Below are 19,653 nucleotides of genomic sequence, written 5' to 3' on the forward strand. Positions count from 1 at the left end.
TAAACACGTCACCTGCCCAGGCAGTCGTTGCCACTTCACTACTTCCTTTGAATCTTCTAGTCCGGGTTCTGTGTCCACTGAACTTGACTCATGCTGTTGCTCACAATACACTGGTTTACCTTTTTCCTCCTGAAGAGCCACCACAGAACGGTAAGATGGCTTTACCTAAATATGTATAGAAAAATATATATCATGTTAATTTTTTTCTCTTTCCTAGCATAGATGGTTTTTAAAATATTGAAACAGACAATATGGAAATGTTTTCAAAATGTAATCCAGAAAAAATTCGACTTGGAAATGTAATCCAGAAAAAATTCGACTTGGAAATGTAATCCAGAAAAAATTCGACTTGGAAATGTAATCCAGAAAAAATTCGACTTTTATTTGCACATTATTCTAAATAAAGTGAAACTTGCTTGAAATTATTGTCCTATAACCAAAAAGCCTTAGAAGCTGGGAGAAAAGAGAAAAAAAAACAGAACTCAAGTGGTAACATGATACTGTTTGAATAACTCTGTTCCTTTGTTTCTGCCTCTTCACCAACACCTATCAGATGTTATGTCATGGCTCTGATATAAGATGGTATCTCTGGCTTTAATAACACGAAACTGTTATCATTAAGATCTAAAGTTTTTTAAATCTTTCATTTCTTAAAAATAGATTTAACTCAAATCAATGCAAACCAACTCTGTAATCACAGTTTATAATATCAACTACAGAATATGCAACTGTCCTGAAATATGTTACAGCAAGTAAGACAAAAGCAAAAGTTTCAGCTCCTTTTAGGACATATTCTTTGCTAGGATCATTATAATTTTTTAAATTAAATGTATTGGGGGTGACATTGATCAACGTGATCATACAGGTTTCAGGTGTGGGTTTCTATGTTACAAGACCTGTATATTACACCGTGTGCCCACCACCTAAAGTTAAAATCCCACCGTATATACTAGGACCCCATATATAATGTCACCGTATATTAGGACCCCCTTCTAGATCATTATCTTCCATATATATAAAAGCCTAAGCAACTGGCTGACCAGCTGACCAGACTGGCCAATAGCTATGATGCGCACTGACCACCAGGGGGAAGATGCTCAACACAAGAGTGGAAACCACGGGCATGGAAACATGGAACAGATTGATGAATCTCAGAGGGAAGAGGGGAGAAGGGAGGGTGGGAAGAGATTAACCAAAGATCTTATATATGTACTAGAGGCCCAGTGCACGGATTCACGCACCAGTGGAGTCCCTCAGCCTGGCCTGCGGAGATTAGGCTGGAACTGGCTCTCCGACATCCCCCGAGGGGTCCCGGATTGCAAGAGGGTGCAGGCCAGACCAAGGGACCCCACCAGTGCACAAATCCCGGCCTCTAGTAATTTTAATATATGGAAAACAGCAGCAGAAATACTGTTTATAACTATTTAAATATATTGTGAAAAATGTGCCTGTAAATCATGTTTGCAAACTATGGCCCAGGTCAAATCTATCCTGCTGACTTTTTATAAATAAAGTTTTATTGGAACACATTTTCAAATTGTTTTATTATCACTTACATATGTCTATGTAGCTACTTTCATGCTACAAAGGCAAAGCTAAGTAACTGCAACACAGACTATAAAGTCTGAAAAGTTTAAAATATTATCTGGTCCTTTATTAATATTTGTCAACTCCTGCTTTACATGATTCTTTTATCTTTAATTTTTAAAAAACAGTATTATCACCATGGCCGGGTGGCTCAGTTGGTTGAAGTGCCATCCTGTACACCAAAAAGTTGCAGGTTTGATCCCTGGTCGGAGCACATATGGGAGGCAACCAATTTATGTTTCTCACATCAATGTTTCTTTCTCTCTCCCTTCTACTCTCTCTAAAATCAATAAAAAGACATCAAAACAAACACCAAAAATAACATAGATTCGGGTGAGGATTAAAAACAAACAAAAACACCACAGTTTTAAAAAAACAACACATTTTTCCTAACAATGAAATCTATATTTATTATTTAAAACTCATTTAAGTATCTTTTAAGTATCAGCTATTACAGGATAATACATCATCTCTGAAGGTAACTTTCTATTCTACAAATTCATTAAAATAATTCTAGAGATCTTATCTTTTTAGAAATGGAAAACATGCTACTATTTAATCTCAACAACAGAGGACATAACGCTTACATGTGCTATTGACTTACACATTCTGGAACTTTCAATCCTCTTACAGTCACATACAACGTTGATGGATAATGATTTCTTGGACATTTTAACCACCATTCGAAAACCTCAACGACTTTTACATGTGGCCGAGGCTTAGGAGGTGGATAATATAGCTGCAAGCGAAGTTTTGAATTGATGTTTATATTTCCATTGGCTCCTAGAAGCTTAAAATAAAAATTCAAATAACACTTTATGTTCATTGACAATAAATAAATCAGATAAAGCAATAGTATATAGTCACAAACTCATTTTAAAAAGATGAATATGGCATACAGAAATTCCTTAAGATTTACAAAGCAAAGGAAACAACATTGATACAGTTGGCTAACCACAGTTCCAAATCACTTTGACAAAAAGTAATCCAAATAAACTTTTAAATTAAAATATTTTCCTGACAGTTTTATTTTTGCGTATACAACTTCAGATGGTTGATAAAAATTTTATATTTCTTTTTTTTTTTAAATATATTTTATTGATTTTTTACAGACAGGAAGGGACAGAGATAGAGAGTTAGAAACATCGATGAGAGAGAAACATCGATCAGCTGCCTCCTGCACATCTCCTACTGGAGATGTGCCCGCAACCAAGGTACATGCCCTTGACCGGAATCGAACCTGGGATCCTTCAGTCCGCAGGCCGACACTCTATCCACTGAGCCAAACCGGTTTCGGCAAAAAATTTTATATTTCTATGCAGAATGTTACTTTCCACATAGAAGGTGGTCAATATACCTTCAAGATAACAATGATAAAAACCAAATACATATTATTTAAACACAGATACAAATTTTCCACTTGTTTAGTATCAGTATTTTTAATGGTAAAATCTTATGGTTTTAATTTTTAAAAAGTCAAAACCATTTTCAAATAGTAATTAATATGGTTAAATTTATTAAATCCATTCATTACATTTAAAAAATGTTTTATTATACCTACTTAAAAAGGATCTAGTTAGCCCTGGCTGGCATGACTAGAATAGTGACTGGCACACACAAAGGGTTTAATAATATCTGTTAAGTTGAATAAATGACAACAGAGTTGTGTGTTCCTTTTTTATGCTGTATCCTTACAGCCAAACCATGCACCTGGCACAAACTGGGCACTCAATGAATGTTTAAGAATCTAAATGAACATCACCCAAGCTTGAATTAGTAACTCTACCACTGCAATCTTACCTTGGATCATAACTCCTTATACGAAACCAAAGTAACTTGGGGAAAAGCAACCAATCAGATTAGAAGATTATTTTAAAGTGTTTGAAACAGAATAAAAACATACCTTAAGAAATGCCCAGGCAATTTTCCGAAAGCCACATTCTTGGTTTTGAATTTCAGAGTTATTCCTAATTTCATCCATGCTTAAGAAATCGAGAATCTGTAAATAAATATTTAAAAATTACTTCACAGAAGACTAGGCTACCTAAAATTTAATATTTTCTAATAATATATTATGAAAATGGAAAAATCATTTGTTCATTTTAAAGTTTTCCTTATAGGAAGAAATACTTTCATCTAATTTCATTAACCTTTAAATTAATTGATACTGTTAGTGAGGTCCATTTTTTATTAATAAACTAGAGGCCCGGTGCATGAAATTCGTGCACTGGGTGGGCGGCAGGGGGCGTTCCTCAGCCTGGCCTGCACCCTCTCGCAGTCCGGGAGCCTTTGAGGGATGTCTGACTATTGCGGAGGTGGAGAGGCTCCTGCCACCGCTGCTGCGCTCACCAGCCATGAGCCCAGCTCAGGGCTTCTGGCTGAGTGACACTGCCCCTGTGGGAATGCACTGACCATCAGTGGGCAGCTCCTGCATTGAGCGTCTGCCCCCTGGTGGTCAGTGCGCATCACAGCAACCAATCGTTCTGCTGTTCAGTCAATTTGCATATTAGCTTTTTATTATATAGGATCTTTAATTAAGTTTTATTTAAAATCCAAGACAAAATACTAGTTACCTTAAATATAGTCTAGGCACAAATACTAGTACACAAGATTTAGAATATTTAAACTTTGATCATTTTTTTAATCTATGAGAGCAGACTTCGAAGGACTGTTTATTTTTAAAAACTCATGGTCTTATTTATCTCTGGGTCCTTACTTGGATCATCTTCCTGAAATTGAGAATTTTCTTTTTGTATAAATGTTGTAATTAGGCTTCTCAAGAAAATTTCTTTCACATATCTCCATCCTGTCTGGATGCCAAAGCTCATGGAATTATTACCAACCTGCCACAGAGACTATCTATATTCTAGGTCAGTGGTTCTCAACCTTCCTGATGCCACAACCCTTTAATACAGTTCCTCATGTTGTGGTGACCCCCAACCATAAAATTATTTTCGTTGCTACTTCATAACTGTAATTTTGCTAGTTATGAATCGTAATATAAATATCTGATATGCAGAATATATTTTCATTGTTACAAATCGAATATAATTAAAGCATAGTGATTAATCACAAAAACAATTTGTAATTATATATGTGCTTTCCGATCGTCTTAGGCAACGCCTGTGAAAGGGTCGTTCGAAATTATCACTTTGAAGTTACTGGTATTTATCAAAAGTTCAGCTGAGGTAACAAATCTTTACAGAAGAATGCTTTAAAAAATAATGTGGACTCCACTCATCCCTATTCTTTATATTCTTAAACCTGTTTTCAGAGTAATACATGCTCAGTGAAAAAATACTGACAATATAAAATATAATTACAAAGTAAAAACAACTTGTAATCCAGATACAGAGATGATTAACATTAACATCTACATGTTTATAGGTTCACACATTATCTAAACCTTTTTCTGTGCATTCCTAAATACTTCTATATTACTACTACAAATCCAATGTTATTTCATAAACTATTTTGATATGCTTTATAGTGGATATCTCTTCAAGTCAATATGTACATATACCATGTATTACCATAAATTAAATTAAATACCATAATTTATTTAACCAAACCTCTTACTGATTGAAAAGACATCTCTAAAATTTTTGCTATTATAAATAGTGCTTAAGTAAATACCCTTGCACATACATCTTTGTATAGTTGTCATTTTTCCCTTAGTAGAAATACCTAGAAGTGCAATAAGTTTTAAAGACTTCTGGTAGATATTATCAAGTTGTCCTCAAAACACCCTTAAAAAGTGGAAATCAAAAATTAGTTTTGGCCCTAGCTGGTTTGGCACAGTGGATAAAGTGTTGGCCTGCAGACTGAAGGGTCCTGGGTTCGATTCCAGTCAAGAGCACATGCCTGGGTTACGGGCTCGATCCATGGTCAGGGGTGTGTAGGAGGCAACTGATCAATGACTCTCTCTCATCATTGATGTTTCTATCTCTCTCTCCCTTTCCCTTCCTCTCTGAAATCAATAAAAATATATTTAAGAAAAAAAAATTAGTTTTGTAAACAATAACACATTATACTAAAACTTAAGAAGTAACCAAAAGTGTTTATAATCTAAGAATCTTTCTTAAATTTCATATTAGTAAAATGAATATGAAAGAATATTATATTAACAAATGACAAATTTCTATGACAAAGAAAAAATTCCTTGACATACAAATTATGTCACTTAAAAAAACCACAGCTTTGCATAAATCATACATAACCAGATGTAAATGGTGGAATATTTGCTTCCTAAACACACATAGATCACCTAAAAGATCATAAAAACAGCCCTAACTGGTGTGGCTCAATGGATAGAGCATCAGCCTGCAGACTGAAGGGTCCCAGGTTTGATTCTGGTCAAGGGCATGTACCATGGTTGCGGGCACATCCTCAGTAGGGGTTATGCAGGAGGCAGCTGATCGATGTTTCTCTCTCATCAGTGTTTCTAACTCTCTATCACTCTCCCTTCCTCTTTGTAAAAATACCAATAAAATCTATTTTAAAAAAAGATAAGTATTTTAAAAAACAACAAGTAATTACAAAAGCAATCACTGATTCTGGTCATGCCTTGCTTTTTCCATGCTAAAATTCCCCATCTTGCTTAAACTGGAAAATAGGTTTTCTCAACTTCCTTTTGCTTATGGGAAGAGAACATGGGTTAGTTAAAAGAAATGTGGTATTTAGGTTTAAACTAGCTTCAAATTACCTGCACTTAAAATTGGAATAACTGAGAAAAATCACTTTACACTTCAAAAAATCACTTTACACTCTTTTATTTCTTTTGCAGTAAAAAATTAGAATAGCATGTCAGTTCAAAGGCTATTTACTCCATAAAGCTTTCCCTAACTGATCAGACCCTCCACTAACCTTCACATCCAAGAAGTTCTACTTCATTTGGTTATATATTACATTGTATTAGTCAAGTGATATGTGTATGTTCACCTTTTTCTCTTAGTAGTATACAAACTCTTCGGGAGTCTGATATTAAGTGAGTTTACACTCCGTGAAATAAGTTGAGAATGTAGAATTACATAGATACAGATTAGATTCAACACTTCAGTTAATAATCCTGGCATTGTTCTAAGGATTAAATAATAGAGTAAATCCAATGGCTAAATACTTGCACTAGTAAATCCTCAGCAAATGTGCTATTACTTGTATCTCTTACTTGTATCTCCACTGCATGTTATAACACTATAATAGAAACTAAATTCTCATACTACTTGGTTGTATATTAAACTACTAAAAACAATAGCTTATATTTTTGCAATGCAATTGGCCCTCTGTATCTGTGAGTTCCACATCTGAAGATTCAACTAAACAGCACATCACAAATATTAAAAAAAAAAAAAATCCCAGAAATTTCCAAAAAGCAAAACTTGAATTTGCCATGCACTGAGCACTATGCTGAATCAATGTGAATGAAGTGATGTGTGGCCACACCCTGCTGCAGCCTATATGCAAATACAGGTTATAAAAGGGGCTTCAGTACCAACAGAGTTCGCTATCTGCAGAGGGTCCTGGAACCAATCCCCTGTGGATACCGAGGGACGACTGTTAATAACTAAAAATCTAGTTTGAACAGCTCTATTTAATTCATACCTCAAAAAACAGGATGACTTTAGGGCTCTCATCAAAATCTCGAAGCAAGTAGGGCAAGTTTTCATTAAATATAATTTGTTCTTCCCACTCTGGAAGTCTTGATTTTAACTGTTTAAAATCATATGGCTGGGTCATAATAGGAAGAATATAATCCACATTGTCTTTTTCAAAGTAAGATGAAACAGGCCGCTCACTGTTCAAAAAAAGATATTTCTATTAACACAATTCTTTATAAATTTGAGAATGTAAGAAAAAATAAAAAAATATGGTATTCAAAGTGAGGCAACTAGAAATAATGAATAGCCATGATTCATAAGGAAAAATTACTTTGATTGTCCATCTAGAAAATTATAAATTTTATGAGACTTGAAGTGGTAGTACTTCTTTTGCACTTACATACTATCAGTTGGTTTCACATAATTATTTTATTATAGAAATATAAAGTGAGAGGTATGACTATACCTTCAGCATTCAAAGCTGGAATAAAGTACCTCCTTCAGAATCTTAAATGAGTTTGTCATAAATAAAATAGTACAGTATATTTAAATAAAAAAATGACACAATAGGATTGTAAACCTTTCAAGGTTTATATGCCCTAAGACAACTGAATAAGTGAATGACCTTTTTGATAATCCTCATGTTTCTCATCACTGCCATCTTTCCAAGCAGATAGCTTTTTAAATCTATACAGTGGGGCCTTGACTTATAAAGTGTCCCGACTAACGAGTTTTTCGAGATACGAGCTGTCTCTCAGCTGATTTTTTGCTTTGAGTTGTGAGCTAAAATTCGGGTTATGAGCCAGCTTCAGATACCCCACCGCTAGTTGGCGCAGTGAACATCAGTGAACGCCACAACATCAGCCCAGCATCACGTGTCTCACTCGTTCACTTTTGATTTGACATACGAGTAATTTGAGTTATGAGCTCCGTCACCGAACGAATTAAACTCATACGTCAAGGCCCCACTGTACTAATAAAAGGGTAATATGCCAATGAGACCAGACATCTTCCAGACATCCTTTTGGACAAAGCCACAGTGGCAAGGGCTGAGGCAGAGGCGGTCAGGCCAGAAGGGGGGAGTAGTTAGGGAGTGATCAGGTTGGCAGGGAGGAGCAGTTAGGGGGCGATCTGGCCAGCAGTGGGGAGCAGTTAGGGGGCGATCAGGCCGGCAGGGGAGGGCAGTTAGGGGTGATTAGGCCAGCAGGGGAGAGCGGATTAGGGCCGATCAGGCTGGCAGGGGAGAGCGGTTATGGGCGATCAGGCCGGCAGGCAGGTGAGCAGTTAGGAGCCAGTGGTCCCAGATTCAGGATCAGGCCTAAACTGGCAGTTGGACATCCCCCGAGGGGTCCCGCATTGGAGAAGGTGCAGGCCGGGCTAAAGGGTCCCCCTCCCCCCATGCACAAATTTCGTGCACCGGGCCTCTAGTTCTAGTATAATTGTTTATTTTATTGTATTTTTTATTTGGGTCTTCAAGCACGCATTAGCTATGGAAGTAATAGTAGGAATAAAATTAAATTCAAGATTCATTTATCTCACCTGAGATCCAGGTAACATAATAACTTCAAAACAAAAATATGAAGTTAGAAAACTAATGCATTTACAGTGCAACGTGAAAAGATTTACAATGCTAGTTTAATGTCATAAATTAGTCATTAAGCTTGGCAGAAACTCTCTCAACTCTCCTCCACTTAAAATGAATCAATAAATTAACAGATGCTCTCCATTTCTTCTATAAAACATACTGATCGGTGTGAATTGTTGGTGAACACCTACAACTGGTAAACTGTTCTCCAATACAAATCCATAGCCCTGCTCACACTGACTTTCAATGGCAGAAATGAGGACTTCTACTATAGACATTTTCAATTCAATGGGTTGGCTGTACGATAAAAAAATTAAAAAGTTACCTATTATTTTTCTTGACATACTGACCAGTAATCTCATCAACCACATGAATTTTTACCATGGGGCGAGAAATCTTAAAATCTGACTTAAGTCGATCAGTTCGGTGAATGTAAACTCCCAGGACAAGGTCATCATCAAGCAAATATTTGGGATAAACTGGACTATCTCGACTTGTTATTTCATGAACACCATTATCACCCTCAGTGTCTTCAGTATCATCTGAAACTACAAGTATGGAAGAAAATCAACACTGTAATTCATTTTTCCCACAATATATTCAACAATGTAAATTGAATTTTCAGATAGCCTAATCTTAATGATTCATGGTTATTTGTCTTTGTTAATAAAGAAACTTCAAGGAAAAATCTCGACAAGTCCAGCCAGTGTAGCTTAGTTGGTTGAGCACTGTCCCATGAACCAAGAGGTTATCAGTTTGATTCCCAGTCAAGGCACATGCCCAGGTTGTGGGTCTGATCCCCAATAGGAGGCATGCAGGAGGCAGTTGATCGATGTTTCTATCTCCCTCTCCCTTCTTCTCTCTCTAAAAATCAATAAAAATATATTTAAACAACAAAAGAAAAAGCCAGGCAATATCAGACAACACTCTAAGAGTAAAACACTGCATTTCCTAATACATTAAAATAAGGAATCTTTATTTTCCCTAATAAGGACCAACAACAACAAAAAAAAAGAGAGCAAAGATAAAAATAATTTTATCTAGGTCTTGTCCAAGTGGAATATATATATCACTCAATACATTTATAACTGTAATTTATGCTTCTGAGAGGATGTAGTAGATCAATGCTTCTGATAATAAAAACTTGAAAAGCCAAATGAATTAAAAAGACTTTGCTTTTAAAGGCATCAGGAAAGTATTTTTTAAAGGCATGAGAAAAGTACAGAAACAATGTATAGACTAACATTCAAGGAAGGGCGATGCATTCAGAGGTAAGCTGAAGGACTTGCAGCTATATTTTTACATAGGAAAAGATTAATGACTAGCTGCATAAATTATTCTCACAAATTAATAAAAAGACAGATAATTCCATTAAAAAAATACACTGAAAACTTGAACAAATTTACCAATGAAGAAATCCAAGTAGTCAAAAATGAAGAAGATGCTCAACTTCACTAGTTATCATGGAAATCAAATTATCAAGATGAAACATACACAGCTAAAAATGGCTAACGTTTCAAAATATTAACACCAATGTTAGTGAAGATATAGAGCAATGGAGGCTCTCAAATACTGCCTGTATCAATTGGTAAACCAACTCTGGAAAAATGGGACATACCTATTAAAGTGAAAAGTCCACATAATCTATGACATAGTAACTCTACTCCTAAGAATATGCTCAATAAAAATGTATACATACGCTTGCCAAAAGACATGACTAGATATTCATTAGAGCTTTATTTGTAACCACCTAAAACAAGATACTCAAATGTCCATCAATACAATAGGTAAATTAATTGTGTTATATTTATACAATGGATATCTATACAGTACAAAAACCGAACTGATAATGAATAAGTTTAACTACATGCAACCATAGTATAAATCTCACAAAAATAATTTTGAGTGAAAAAAACCAGACACAAAAGAGCAGAGTATTTATGATTCTATTTATTTGAAAGTAGAAAAGCAGGCAAAAATAAACTATGCGTTTATTTTTTATGTCAAGACAGTGTTTATATGCCAAGATAGTGTTTGCTCCAAAAGGGCAATGAACTGGAAAGGGACTTGAGAGGACTTCTGGGTGCCAATGATGTTTTTTTATTTGGATGATGATTCTATATGCATATTCAGTCTGTAAACATTCACTAAGTAGTATATTTATAATATGTACACTTTTCCAAAATTTAATTACAGAAACCATGAAACATCATCAATTGCATAATCCAATGAATAAGTACCATAAATTCTGAAACTGCCTAGGATAATGCCAGTTTTTGGCCAATTAAACAGAAACTGAAAACAACAACAACAAAAGGGTGTAGGAAAAAGGAAAGAATAAAGAGTAAAGGAAAATAAGAGGAAAGATATGAGTAAAGAGGAAGATCGCAAGCAAGAAGGGAAAAAGAAAAAGAAGGACATAAGCTAACTTAGGCTGAAGAATTGGGAAGACCCCATGTTTGACAGAAGCATGCAGCCTCAACATCTGAAATGTTTACTGGCTGTTGACCATTTATAGCTTTCAACTATGAGTCTAAATTATTTAGGGTTCTAAACTCAATGGTAGAAAGAAGAAATCTTCTATGCTACAGCAACCACAACGTTAATGTCATTCTAGAGTTGAATTAAATTAAGTCAGGAATTAGAGATGACTCAAGTAGATAGATACTAACTTATCACAGTCACAAATAATAAACTGTTTTAATCTAGATGAATACAAGAACAAGTACCAAATATTTTATATTGGATTTTTTAAATTATATCCCTGTAAAATTTTTAGTTTTAAGGACTGAAAGTTCTAAAATCAAGTTATTTCTACCAAGGAACACATTTTTCAATTAATCGGGATAACAAACCTGCTTTAGGCTTCGTTTTCTTTTTCCTTGGTTTGAATTTTGTCTCATCTTGCATGCTGTCATCTACATTTTGTTCCACAGTGGTTATTTCATCATCATGATGATTATCTGAAGTAACTGTTCCAACTAGACTTTCCTTCTTTTGTTCACCTTGAATTGTGTCATCAAAGGGCAATGTCCTACAAGTATAACCGAAGTATATGTCATTACCTATATGTTATCATTATTCATACTGCAGCAAAGTGAACAGTGACTAGAGGCAAGGATAATCTTAAAATCAATATTATTTCCAACTAGGAGGTACATATGCTTTCTTTTGCACTAAAATGGTTAGCTGTCAAACTAGACATATGGATATGCCCCAGGAGTCAAATTAAACTAAGCTCTAAACACCAGGGGGAAATGAAATTGTATTTTATGAGCAATGGATCTGTCTTTACATAGGATTGATCAAAGCATCCTCACCTTGCTGTCAAATAAAAGACGACATTTCTAAATTACTTTATTTAAAAGCAAAACATGTGTTCTCAGTGTGTTCTGTTTTCAAAAGGCTTCAGATATTCAACCTTTCATTTTTAGTTAAAAATTGCTTGTTTTCCAGTTGCTGGTGTGCCACTACATTTTCAGAAGGCTGAAAATGAAAATGTGCATCAGATTAACTAATAAATAGTAAAAGGGTAGCATCCCAGAAGTAAATATTGTAGTGAGAAACCAGCCAGTAAAGTTTATAATTTATCAAGTAAAAAATATCTGTATCTAAATAATCAAAAATTGACTTCCATTATATATAAAATTATATTTCAATAAAGAGGTTGAGAAATAAAAAAAATAAAAAAAGATTTTAATTAGTCATCTCAGAAAGCCATATTTTAGTACATCATCAAATACTATTACTTAAAGAAAACAATACCCTTTGCATGTCACTGTTATATCAACCATGGCTTTATTTAAAATTTATGAACTAAATTTATTTACTTATTTTATTTAAAAATATTTTCATTGATTTTTAGAAAGAGCAAGGGAGGAGAGAGAGAGAGAAACACCAATGTGAGAGAAACAACGATCAGCTGCCTCCTGCACACCCCCTACTGGGGATCAAACTGGAAACCTCTCAGTGTGCACACCCCCAACCAACTGAGCCACACCAGCCAGGGCCATGAACTAAATTTATCTAATAGTGAGCATGGCTTCCCAATTCATATGGTAGCTATGAGAAGAAAACTTATAATATACTGTGGTAACAGCCAATGAGATGGCCCCCAATAATCCCCGCCTCCTACTATTCATAGCTTTGTGTAATCCCCTTCCTTTGATACTTCTAAGTAAACAAGTGTACAACAAAAGTAACAGATGTTATGAATAGGATTAGATTCCAAAGACTGTGAATTCTCTCTCTGGAGAAGCAAATGCCCACCATTGTGAGTAGCCCACATTAATAGGTCTGAATATCAAGGAACTGATGTCCCTGGCCAAAAGCCAGTCAGGACCTCACACCTCCCAGCAGTCACATGAGTGAGCTTAGAAATGGATCTTCCAAGCCTTCCAACAGCAATGTCATTTGGCAGATCCTCCCTGACCCCGTCAAGTCTTGAGATAACTGCAGCCCCAGCTGATATCCTGGCTGTAGCCTGTGAGAGACCCTGAGTCGGAGACACCCAGTTAAGCCACACCCAGATTCCTAATTCACAAAACTGATGAGACAATAAATGCTTGATGTTTTAAAGTGCTAAATTCTGGAGTAGTTTTTTTTGTTTTTGTTTTGTGTGTGTGTGTGTGTGTGTGTGTGTGTGTGTGTGTGTGTGTGATTATTTTTATTGCTGCAACTGATAATAAATATACTAGCATATCTCTTTAGCAACTCTATTTGCCCTCTCTTTGTTACCACTGGTTATCTACCTTTTGATAAAAGGGGAATTATTTTTAGATGAGGACATTAGGGAAAACTGCCCCTGTGTGCCAGGCAATAGTTGAATACTGAATGCTCCCACTTCAAGGTGTTTACCTAAATATGGATTTAAAGAAAATAAATTATGGTAGTTAAAGGACATGTTTTATTTTGTTTTCACCAAGCAGAGACATATTGTATGAATATAGGCACAATTCACACTGTTTATGCAAGCATACCTATATAAGCATCATATACAGAAAAAGAGTAGAATACCAAATTGCTAATACCAGTAGTAATCATGTCTGGATGATTGGATTGTTTTTATTTTCTTTTTTTCTGTACGTCCTACAATGAGCAAATGCTATTTGTATAAGGGGAAAATGCTATATTCATATATCCAAACAGGTATTTATAACTCAAAAAAAGGGGGAGTAATCCAGTTTGTATTATTTAAAAAGCAGATGTAAGTGAGTAGTTAAGGGTAGTCTTTGGAGCAACACTGCTAAGGTTTTGGCTCAGCTTCTTACTGGTTCTGTAACATAAACCCTTCAGTTTTCTCATCTACAAAAGATAATATTACTATTCCTTATAGGGTTGTTATAAGGAATAAATGAGTTAACTTTTGTAAAACGTTAGCTGTTATTGATTGTTGTACTGGCAATGTGTCCAAATGAAAGTCTTAAGAATTTTCTTTGTGAAACTACAGATATCATTTAAAGCTGAAATAGGTTTTTTTTTAAGAAGACATTTTATATTTATGAATATAAAGTACCTTGTTTCAGCATCAGGCAGGATTGGAGCTTTCTTTTTTTTCTTTCTTTTTTTTTCACTGCTCAATTTGTCATCATGCAAGCAAGTATCTGAGGGAAAGTCAGTCAACTGTTCTTTGAGTTTCTTTCTTATTTTCTTCTTAATCTCCTTTGCCATTTCTTCGGCTACCTGGAGCTGGTATACTTGCTTCAGTTGTTCTTCCTCATCTAAATTATTTCCTTTTTCTTCATTTGCCATCTCACTTCTGTGATCAGCAAAACCTGGCTGTAACCTCAACTGAACTTTCTGATGTAGAAAGTCCACTTTCTCAGAAGTTTCCTGCTCCGTTTCTTGTGTAGTCACCTGGCACACTGTTTTTGTAAACTTATTTGCCTGTTCTTGCTTGTCTTCCTGTACACTCCCATCATCATCTGGATTTTTAGTTGCTGACTGTGGATTGCTTGGTCTGTTTTTAATGACTCGCATGCTCTTCTTTGTGTTATTAGTGTTAGCAGCAATTACTTCATCACTTTCAGTTTCTTTAATTGTCCGAGGATTGCTTCTAACAGTGTCAAGCTAGGAGATGACATAATAACAAAGTTTCAGCAAAGCGTAGTTTAGTTATGTAAAGATAAAACACAATGATTAGTGTTCAGTAATGTGTAATATTGGAAAAATTATGTAATATTTTTACTTGAACAGTGACATTCTAGAGCACCTGATAAGCACTCTCCTAGTTCATTCTTGCAACGTTAGATTGGCAATCTCTGAGGGTAACTTCTGATCAAATGAGTTAACATGTGAAAAAGTCCTTAATGACTTTTAAGAAGTTAATTGCTCCAATCTCAAATGCTATTTCTTCTTTGGCAGAATGATCCATACCCTAATAAGGAGAAGTTGGTAAACGGGCCTCTGAGCTAACTTCAGGTTCCCCATCAGAAAACATGCACAGGTCATTTATCTTGCTTCATAATCACATTCTAAAACCAACAGTGTATAGCTCGAGGATCAACCTGCAATTAGTCCAAATGTATCACTGAAAATACTGCAAAGATTAAATATTACCAAGTTAAATCAAATGAGAGACGAAGCACACACCAGTACCTCTTTCCCCAATCAAAATTATTTAAAGTAAGATATTTTTAATATAAAAAAAGGCTAGAAATCAAATAGGAATGTTACTAGTAATAAAATAAATATTTTCAGAAATTTCCTAAGGCTAAAAAGCAGGCAGGGTTAAATCTATTAAGAAACTCCCAGAGAAAACCACAGTCCACAGGGAAAGATTTCCCCAGAAAAAAGTCTGGAGAGGCCACACACTCAGAGTAAAGAAATTACAAAGTGAAGGAGGGGATAAGGCTGAAGGTAACCAGCTGAGGAGCTGGGAGGTACAACTCTGTCCTCCACCTCCATTTGTTAGATGGCGACTTTCACTGAGGATGAAACAGCTGGGCACAGAGAGATGTGGCGGCATGCTCCGTTCACCAACAGCAGGAGCAGCTGACTTTGTTGAACACAACCAATAGGCAGGAGAGAGAGAGACTTACTTAGATAGATGCCTAGACAACTAAAAACTAACAAACATTGAAAGAAAGTGGCACAATTAAGAAAAAGCCACTGAATCCAATAAAACAGAAATATTAACAATGAAGGAAAATGAATAGCAGAAACAAAGTAAGAATTTAAAAAAATTCCAAAGCATGTTGGATGTAAAAACAAAAAACAAACAAAACCACTGCAGGTGTCAGAATTAAAATTCTGAGTGACAGAAATAAAAGTTTAAGATATGTGTTGAAAACAGAATGGATAAAACCAAACTGCTAAAAATGGAAGCCAATATCAAAATGAAGAATTCTCTCAGAAATGCATGAGCTTATCAATAAAAATTGAAGTTCAATTTTTGAAAATCCTCACATTTAAAAGTAGTTAGAAAATATCTAATATATGCGAAAAGACAGAAAAATGTTCAAAGAACTAGTATTCCTATATACAGGGGGGCAAAAGTAGGTTTACAGTTCTTCATATGGAAAATACAATAATTAATAAATAATACAAGGATAAACTTTGTTTCAAATACAACTATAAACCTACTTTTGCCACACCCTGTGTATCTTTTTTTACCATTTCTAAGACTCTTTTGATTACCTAAAACATAGTTCCCAGTCCTATCTATTCTTTAAGGATGAATTATGAAGCTGAATCCTCCAAAAAAAAATCTTCTTTAGTCTAATCTAATAAAAATAATTTTCCTTTTAAAAAAGTTTATTTTCACATGTTCCACTTTATAGAAGCAATATATGCTTCATTTAAAAAAATTTTTTTAAATACAAAACAACAGAAAATACAGAGAAAAAGAAGACCCAAATCTCAACTCTGGTTGCTTCACATACTGCTAATCATTTCAGAACCTTATTTTTGTCTTTTCTATGAATATATTCATACCTAATAACCTTGGATTTCCATTATGTTAAAATGGGGCATATGTAAATTTTTCTTTCTACTCTCCCAGTGAATACCAGAAATATAGTGGCAATATTATACAAACTATGAGGAAAGTAATGAAGGAAATAGTCTGGAAGAGTTTGTATAGAATTATTATTTCTTTCTCAAATACCAGGTAAATTTAACAATGAAGCCAGCTGAAAAAACTACCCACCTAGTTTTCCTTGTGGGCAGGTTTTTAACTACAGATTCCATTACAAAACACACCACAAGATTTAAGTTATCATTCTCTTTTTGAGTGAGCTTTGGTAGTGTGCATCCTTCAAGTAACTTGTGAATTTTGCATAAGCTGCTAAATTTATGATCATAAAAGGTATTCATAGTAATTCCTTATTATCCTTGTAAGGTCTGAAACATCTGCACTGAAATGAATCCTCTCTGATATTACTAATATTGGTAATTTTTGCCTTCTTTCCTTTTTTCCTAATCAGTCTTTTTAGAGGTTGTGCAGAAAAGGGTTAACTCAGCAGATGTGGGTTGCTCAAAGCCTGCAAATCCTAAGGCAGGCCTGTTTTCAGGACCAGCCCTTGGCAGGATCCAGGGAACTGAGCTGAGCCCTTGGTGTGTTGTGCTTGATAAAGGTGAATAAAAACAAGAATCAACTGAAGGATATATATATTCCTCACCTGAAGAAATGCTGAGAGAGGAAGGGATAGTGAGAAAGAGAGAAATATGAATGTGAGAGAGGAACACTGATCTGTGGCCTTCTGCATGTGCCCTAACTGGGGATCAAATCTGCAACCCAGATATGTGCCCTGACCAGGAATTGAACCAGGAATCTTTCGGCACTCAACCAACTGAACCACTCTAGCCGGACTGAAGGATATTATTAATAGCTGGAGAATCTAGAATATTTTCTACCCTTTAAAGTTAATTTAATATACAAAATAAAATTTTTAGAAATTGTCATTCATAGAAGCAGATATCACCTCCATGAAATAACTTATAAGAATAAAATGAGATAGGAGAAACTCAAGATGATATAGGTTAGACAGTGATAATGAACAAAACATACTTAAATTTCCCCCAGGAATATTCCTTCTTTTGATGAGAAAAATATTTCTAAATATTTTTCCTAGGCTACTTATCTATGAATGAAAAGATACCTTGAATGGCCTGGCGTTTACCAAAGGAGACTGAGTAGATTATGCTTAGTCACCTCACAACTGTCTGTCCCTCCCCAGCATCTAAATTGAACGCTAGGTAAATGTACTATCCTCTGCCCATTTCCTGAGCCTATCTGGCTGGACATGCAAAAGCCAAGTTCTGACAGTGAGAGAAAATGTGAGGCTCTACTTTGACTGAGTCCATAAAAATATCCTGCAGACAATTGTGTCCAGCATTCTTTCTGTTTTTGACCAATGGACACCACGTTGCCTAAGGGGAAGCATATACCAATACGCAATGCTCCATCCCCTGAATGTCACTATTCCCTACCATCCTGTATCATGGTACCACCAGAGGAAGCACATTCTATTTTAGGACAGTATGCATTAGGGGAGACCTCATCTTCCCCATTCTGCCAGTAATTCTAAATTGGCGTGCAGTAGTACACTGGTGTATTATGAACCTCTCGTATGTGTGTGGCTGGTTTCTAGCCAAGGTTAGCACTTATTGTTGCCTCACTTGAGAATTTACAATGCTAGTGTACACTGATGTCCACCAGACAGATTAAAATAAACAAGTCACATGACTATAGGGTAAATTTGCTATAAGTGAAATGAAGGATGTCTGCAACTCATTATTAAACTACTTCCCTCCGCCGCCTCCCCAAAAAACACACAACTATGTACCAATTATCAGAACATGCATGAAGTGTTTATGTGTCTGTGCACATAACAGACTGTGGTCAAAGAAGTAAAAGGTGCAACTGAAATAATGAGATAAGTCTGAAGACTAAATAGATCTGCACTAATTGTGGATACTATTACAGACTCTTTATTGTACCCTGGAAATCAGGTTGTAGCTAATTGCTGATTTAGTATTGCTTTGAGTTCTGTATTTTTAATCCTTCCAACTGTGCTGTCAAAAATTCTATCATTTGAAGTGTACCTCAAGTACAAAAGGATAATTAGCGCCTTAAGTTTTCATGGATTATCTGAAGATATTATGTTCTAAGTTGTTCTGAGTTAAAGATTTCTATTTTCTTCAAATATGTGTAATATGGCTAGTTTTGATTTTTCCCCATTACCCCCTTGTCACTCTCACCAGTTTGTCTATGTTATTCTTGTAGGACAGCACTCAATGCTGAGCTCAATATTCCAAAAGTGATGTTAATTCTAATGTAAATTTTATTTTATCATGTGTTATTAACCATGATATAAATTTACTGTTTTTAATTTCCAAAGTTCCTTAGAGTTTTAATATGAAAAGTCATAACTTTACGCAGATACATAAGTCACCATTACCAAATAATCAATTACTCACTGAGATTTTTTCTCCAGACGTGCCAATATTTTTCTTCAGTTTTTTTCTTTCGTATATTTGATTATTGTGAGTCTTAAGCAATTCCTCAAAATGAACTTCGGTTTTTACTTTGGCTTCACTCTCAACTACAAATAATGAAGACTCATGTTATTTTCTAAATAACTCTACTATAACATAGCTACATTATTATGTTAAAGAATACAGTCTTATAAGTACCCACATGAGTTCTCCAGCTACATTAGAACAACTAACCAGTCCTTTCTTCTTAAAAAAAAAAACTTTTCTTTTGGCTTTGATGACACCACACTCATCTATATCCCTCTTACCTTTTGGTTTGCAACCTCTAAGTTTCCTTTGATAAGTTAACTTTTTATTTATGATTCACAGTAGCATCTATTACTCTTAGTTATATGGCCTTAGCTAAGTTAGTTAACATTTCTAAATGTCTTCCTTACATGTAAT

General features: G+C 35.1%; 1 protein-coding gene across 21 annotated transcripts in view; it reads right to left on the minus strand.

The window, feature by feature from the left end:
- AHI1 (Abelson helper integration site 1) overlaps window positions 1–19,653 on the minus strand; it is a 179,341-nt gene that overhangs the window by 156,287 nt on the left and 3,401 nt on the right. For 19 of the 21 annotated variants that reach the window (XR_004968762.1, XR_004968761.1, XR_004968760.1 and 16 more), the window contains 8 exons: window positions 19,192–19,316; window positions 14,285–14,838; window positions 11,625–11,803; window positions 9,095–9,317; window positions 7,189–7,381; window positions 3,491–3,586; window positions 2,192–2,377; window positions 13–165 (listed from right to left, as the gene is read on the minus strand). Coding sequence is in view for 18 of the 21 variants with exons in the window: in XM_036316695.1 (XP_036172588.1) it covers window positions 13–165; window positions 2,192–2,377; window positions 3,491–3,586; window positions 7,189–7,381; window positions 9,095–9,317; window positions 11,625–11,803; window positions 14,285–14,838; window positions 19,192–19,316 (1,709 nt within the window). In the remaining 3 variants the exon portion in view is untranslated. Of the gene's footprint in view, window positions 1–12; window positions 166–2,191; window positions 2,378–3,490; window positions 3,587–7,188; window positions 7,382–9,094; window positions 9,318–11,624; window positions 11,804–12,089; window positions 12,256–14,284; window positions 14,839–19,191; window positions 19,317–19,653 lie in introns of those variants that run through there. The other 2 variants (XM_036316704.1, XM_036316698.1) reach the window with 2 other exon arrangements.

Source organism: Myotis myotis, unplaced genomic scaffold, assembly GCF_014108235.1.
Source record: "Myotis myotis isolate mMyoMyo1 unplaced genomic scaffold, mMyoMyo1.p scaffold_m19_p_7, whole genome shotgun sequence".
Lineage (NCBI taxonomy): Eukaryota > Metazoa > Chordata > Mammalia > Chiroptera > Vespertilionidae > Myotis > Myotis myotis.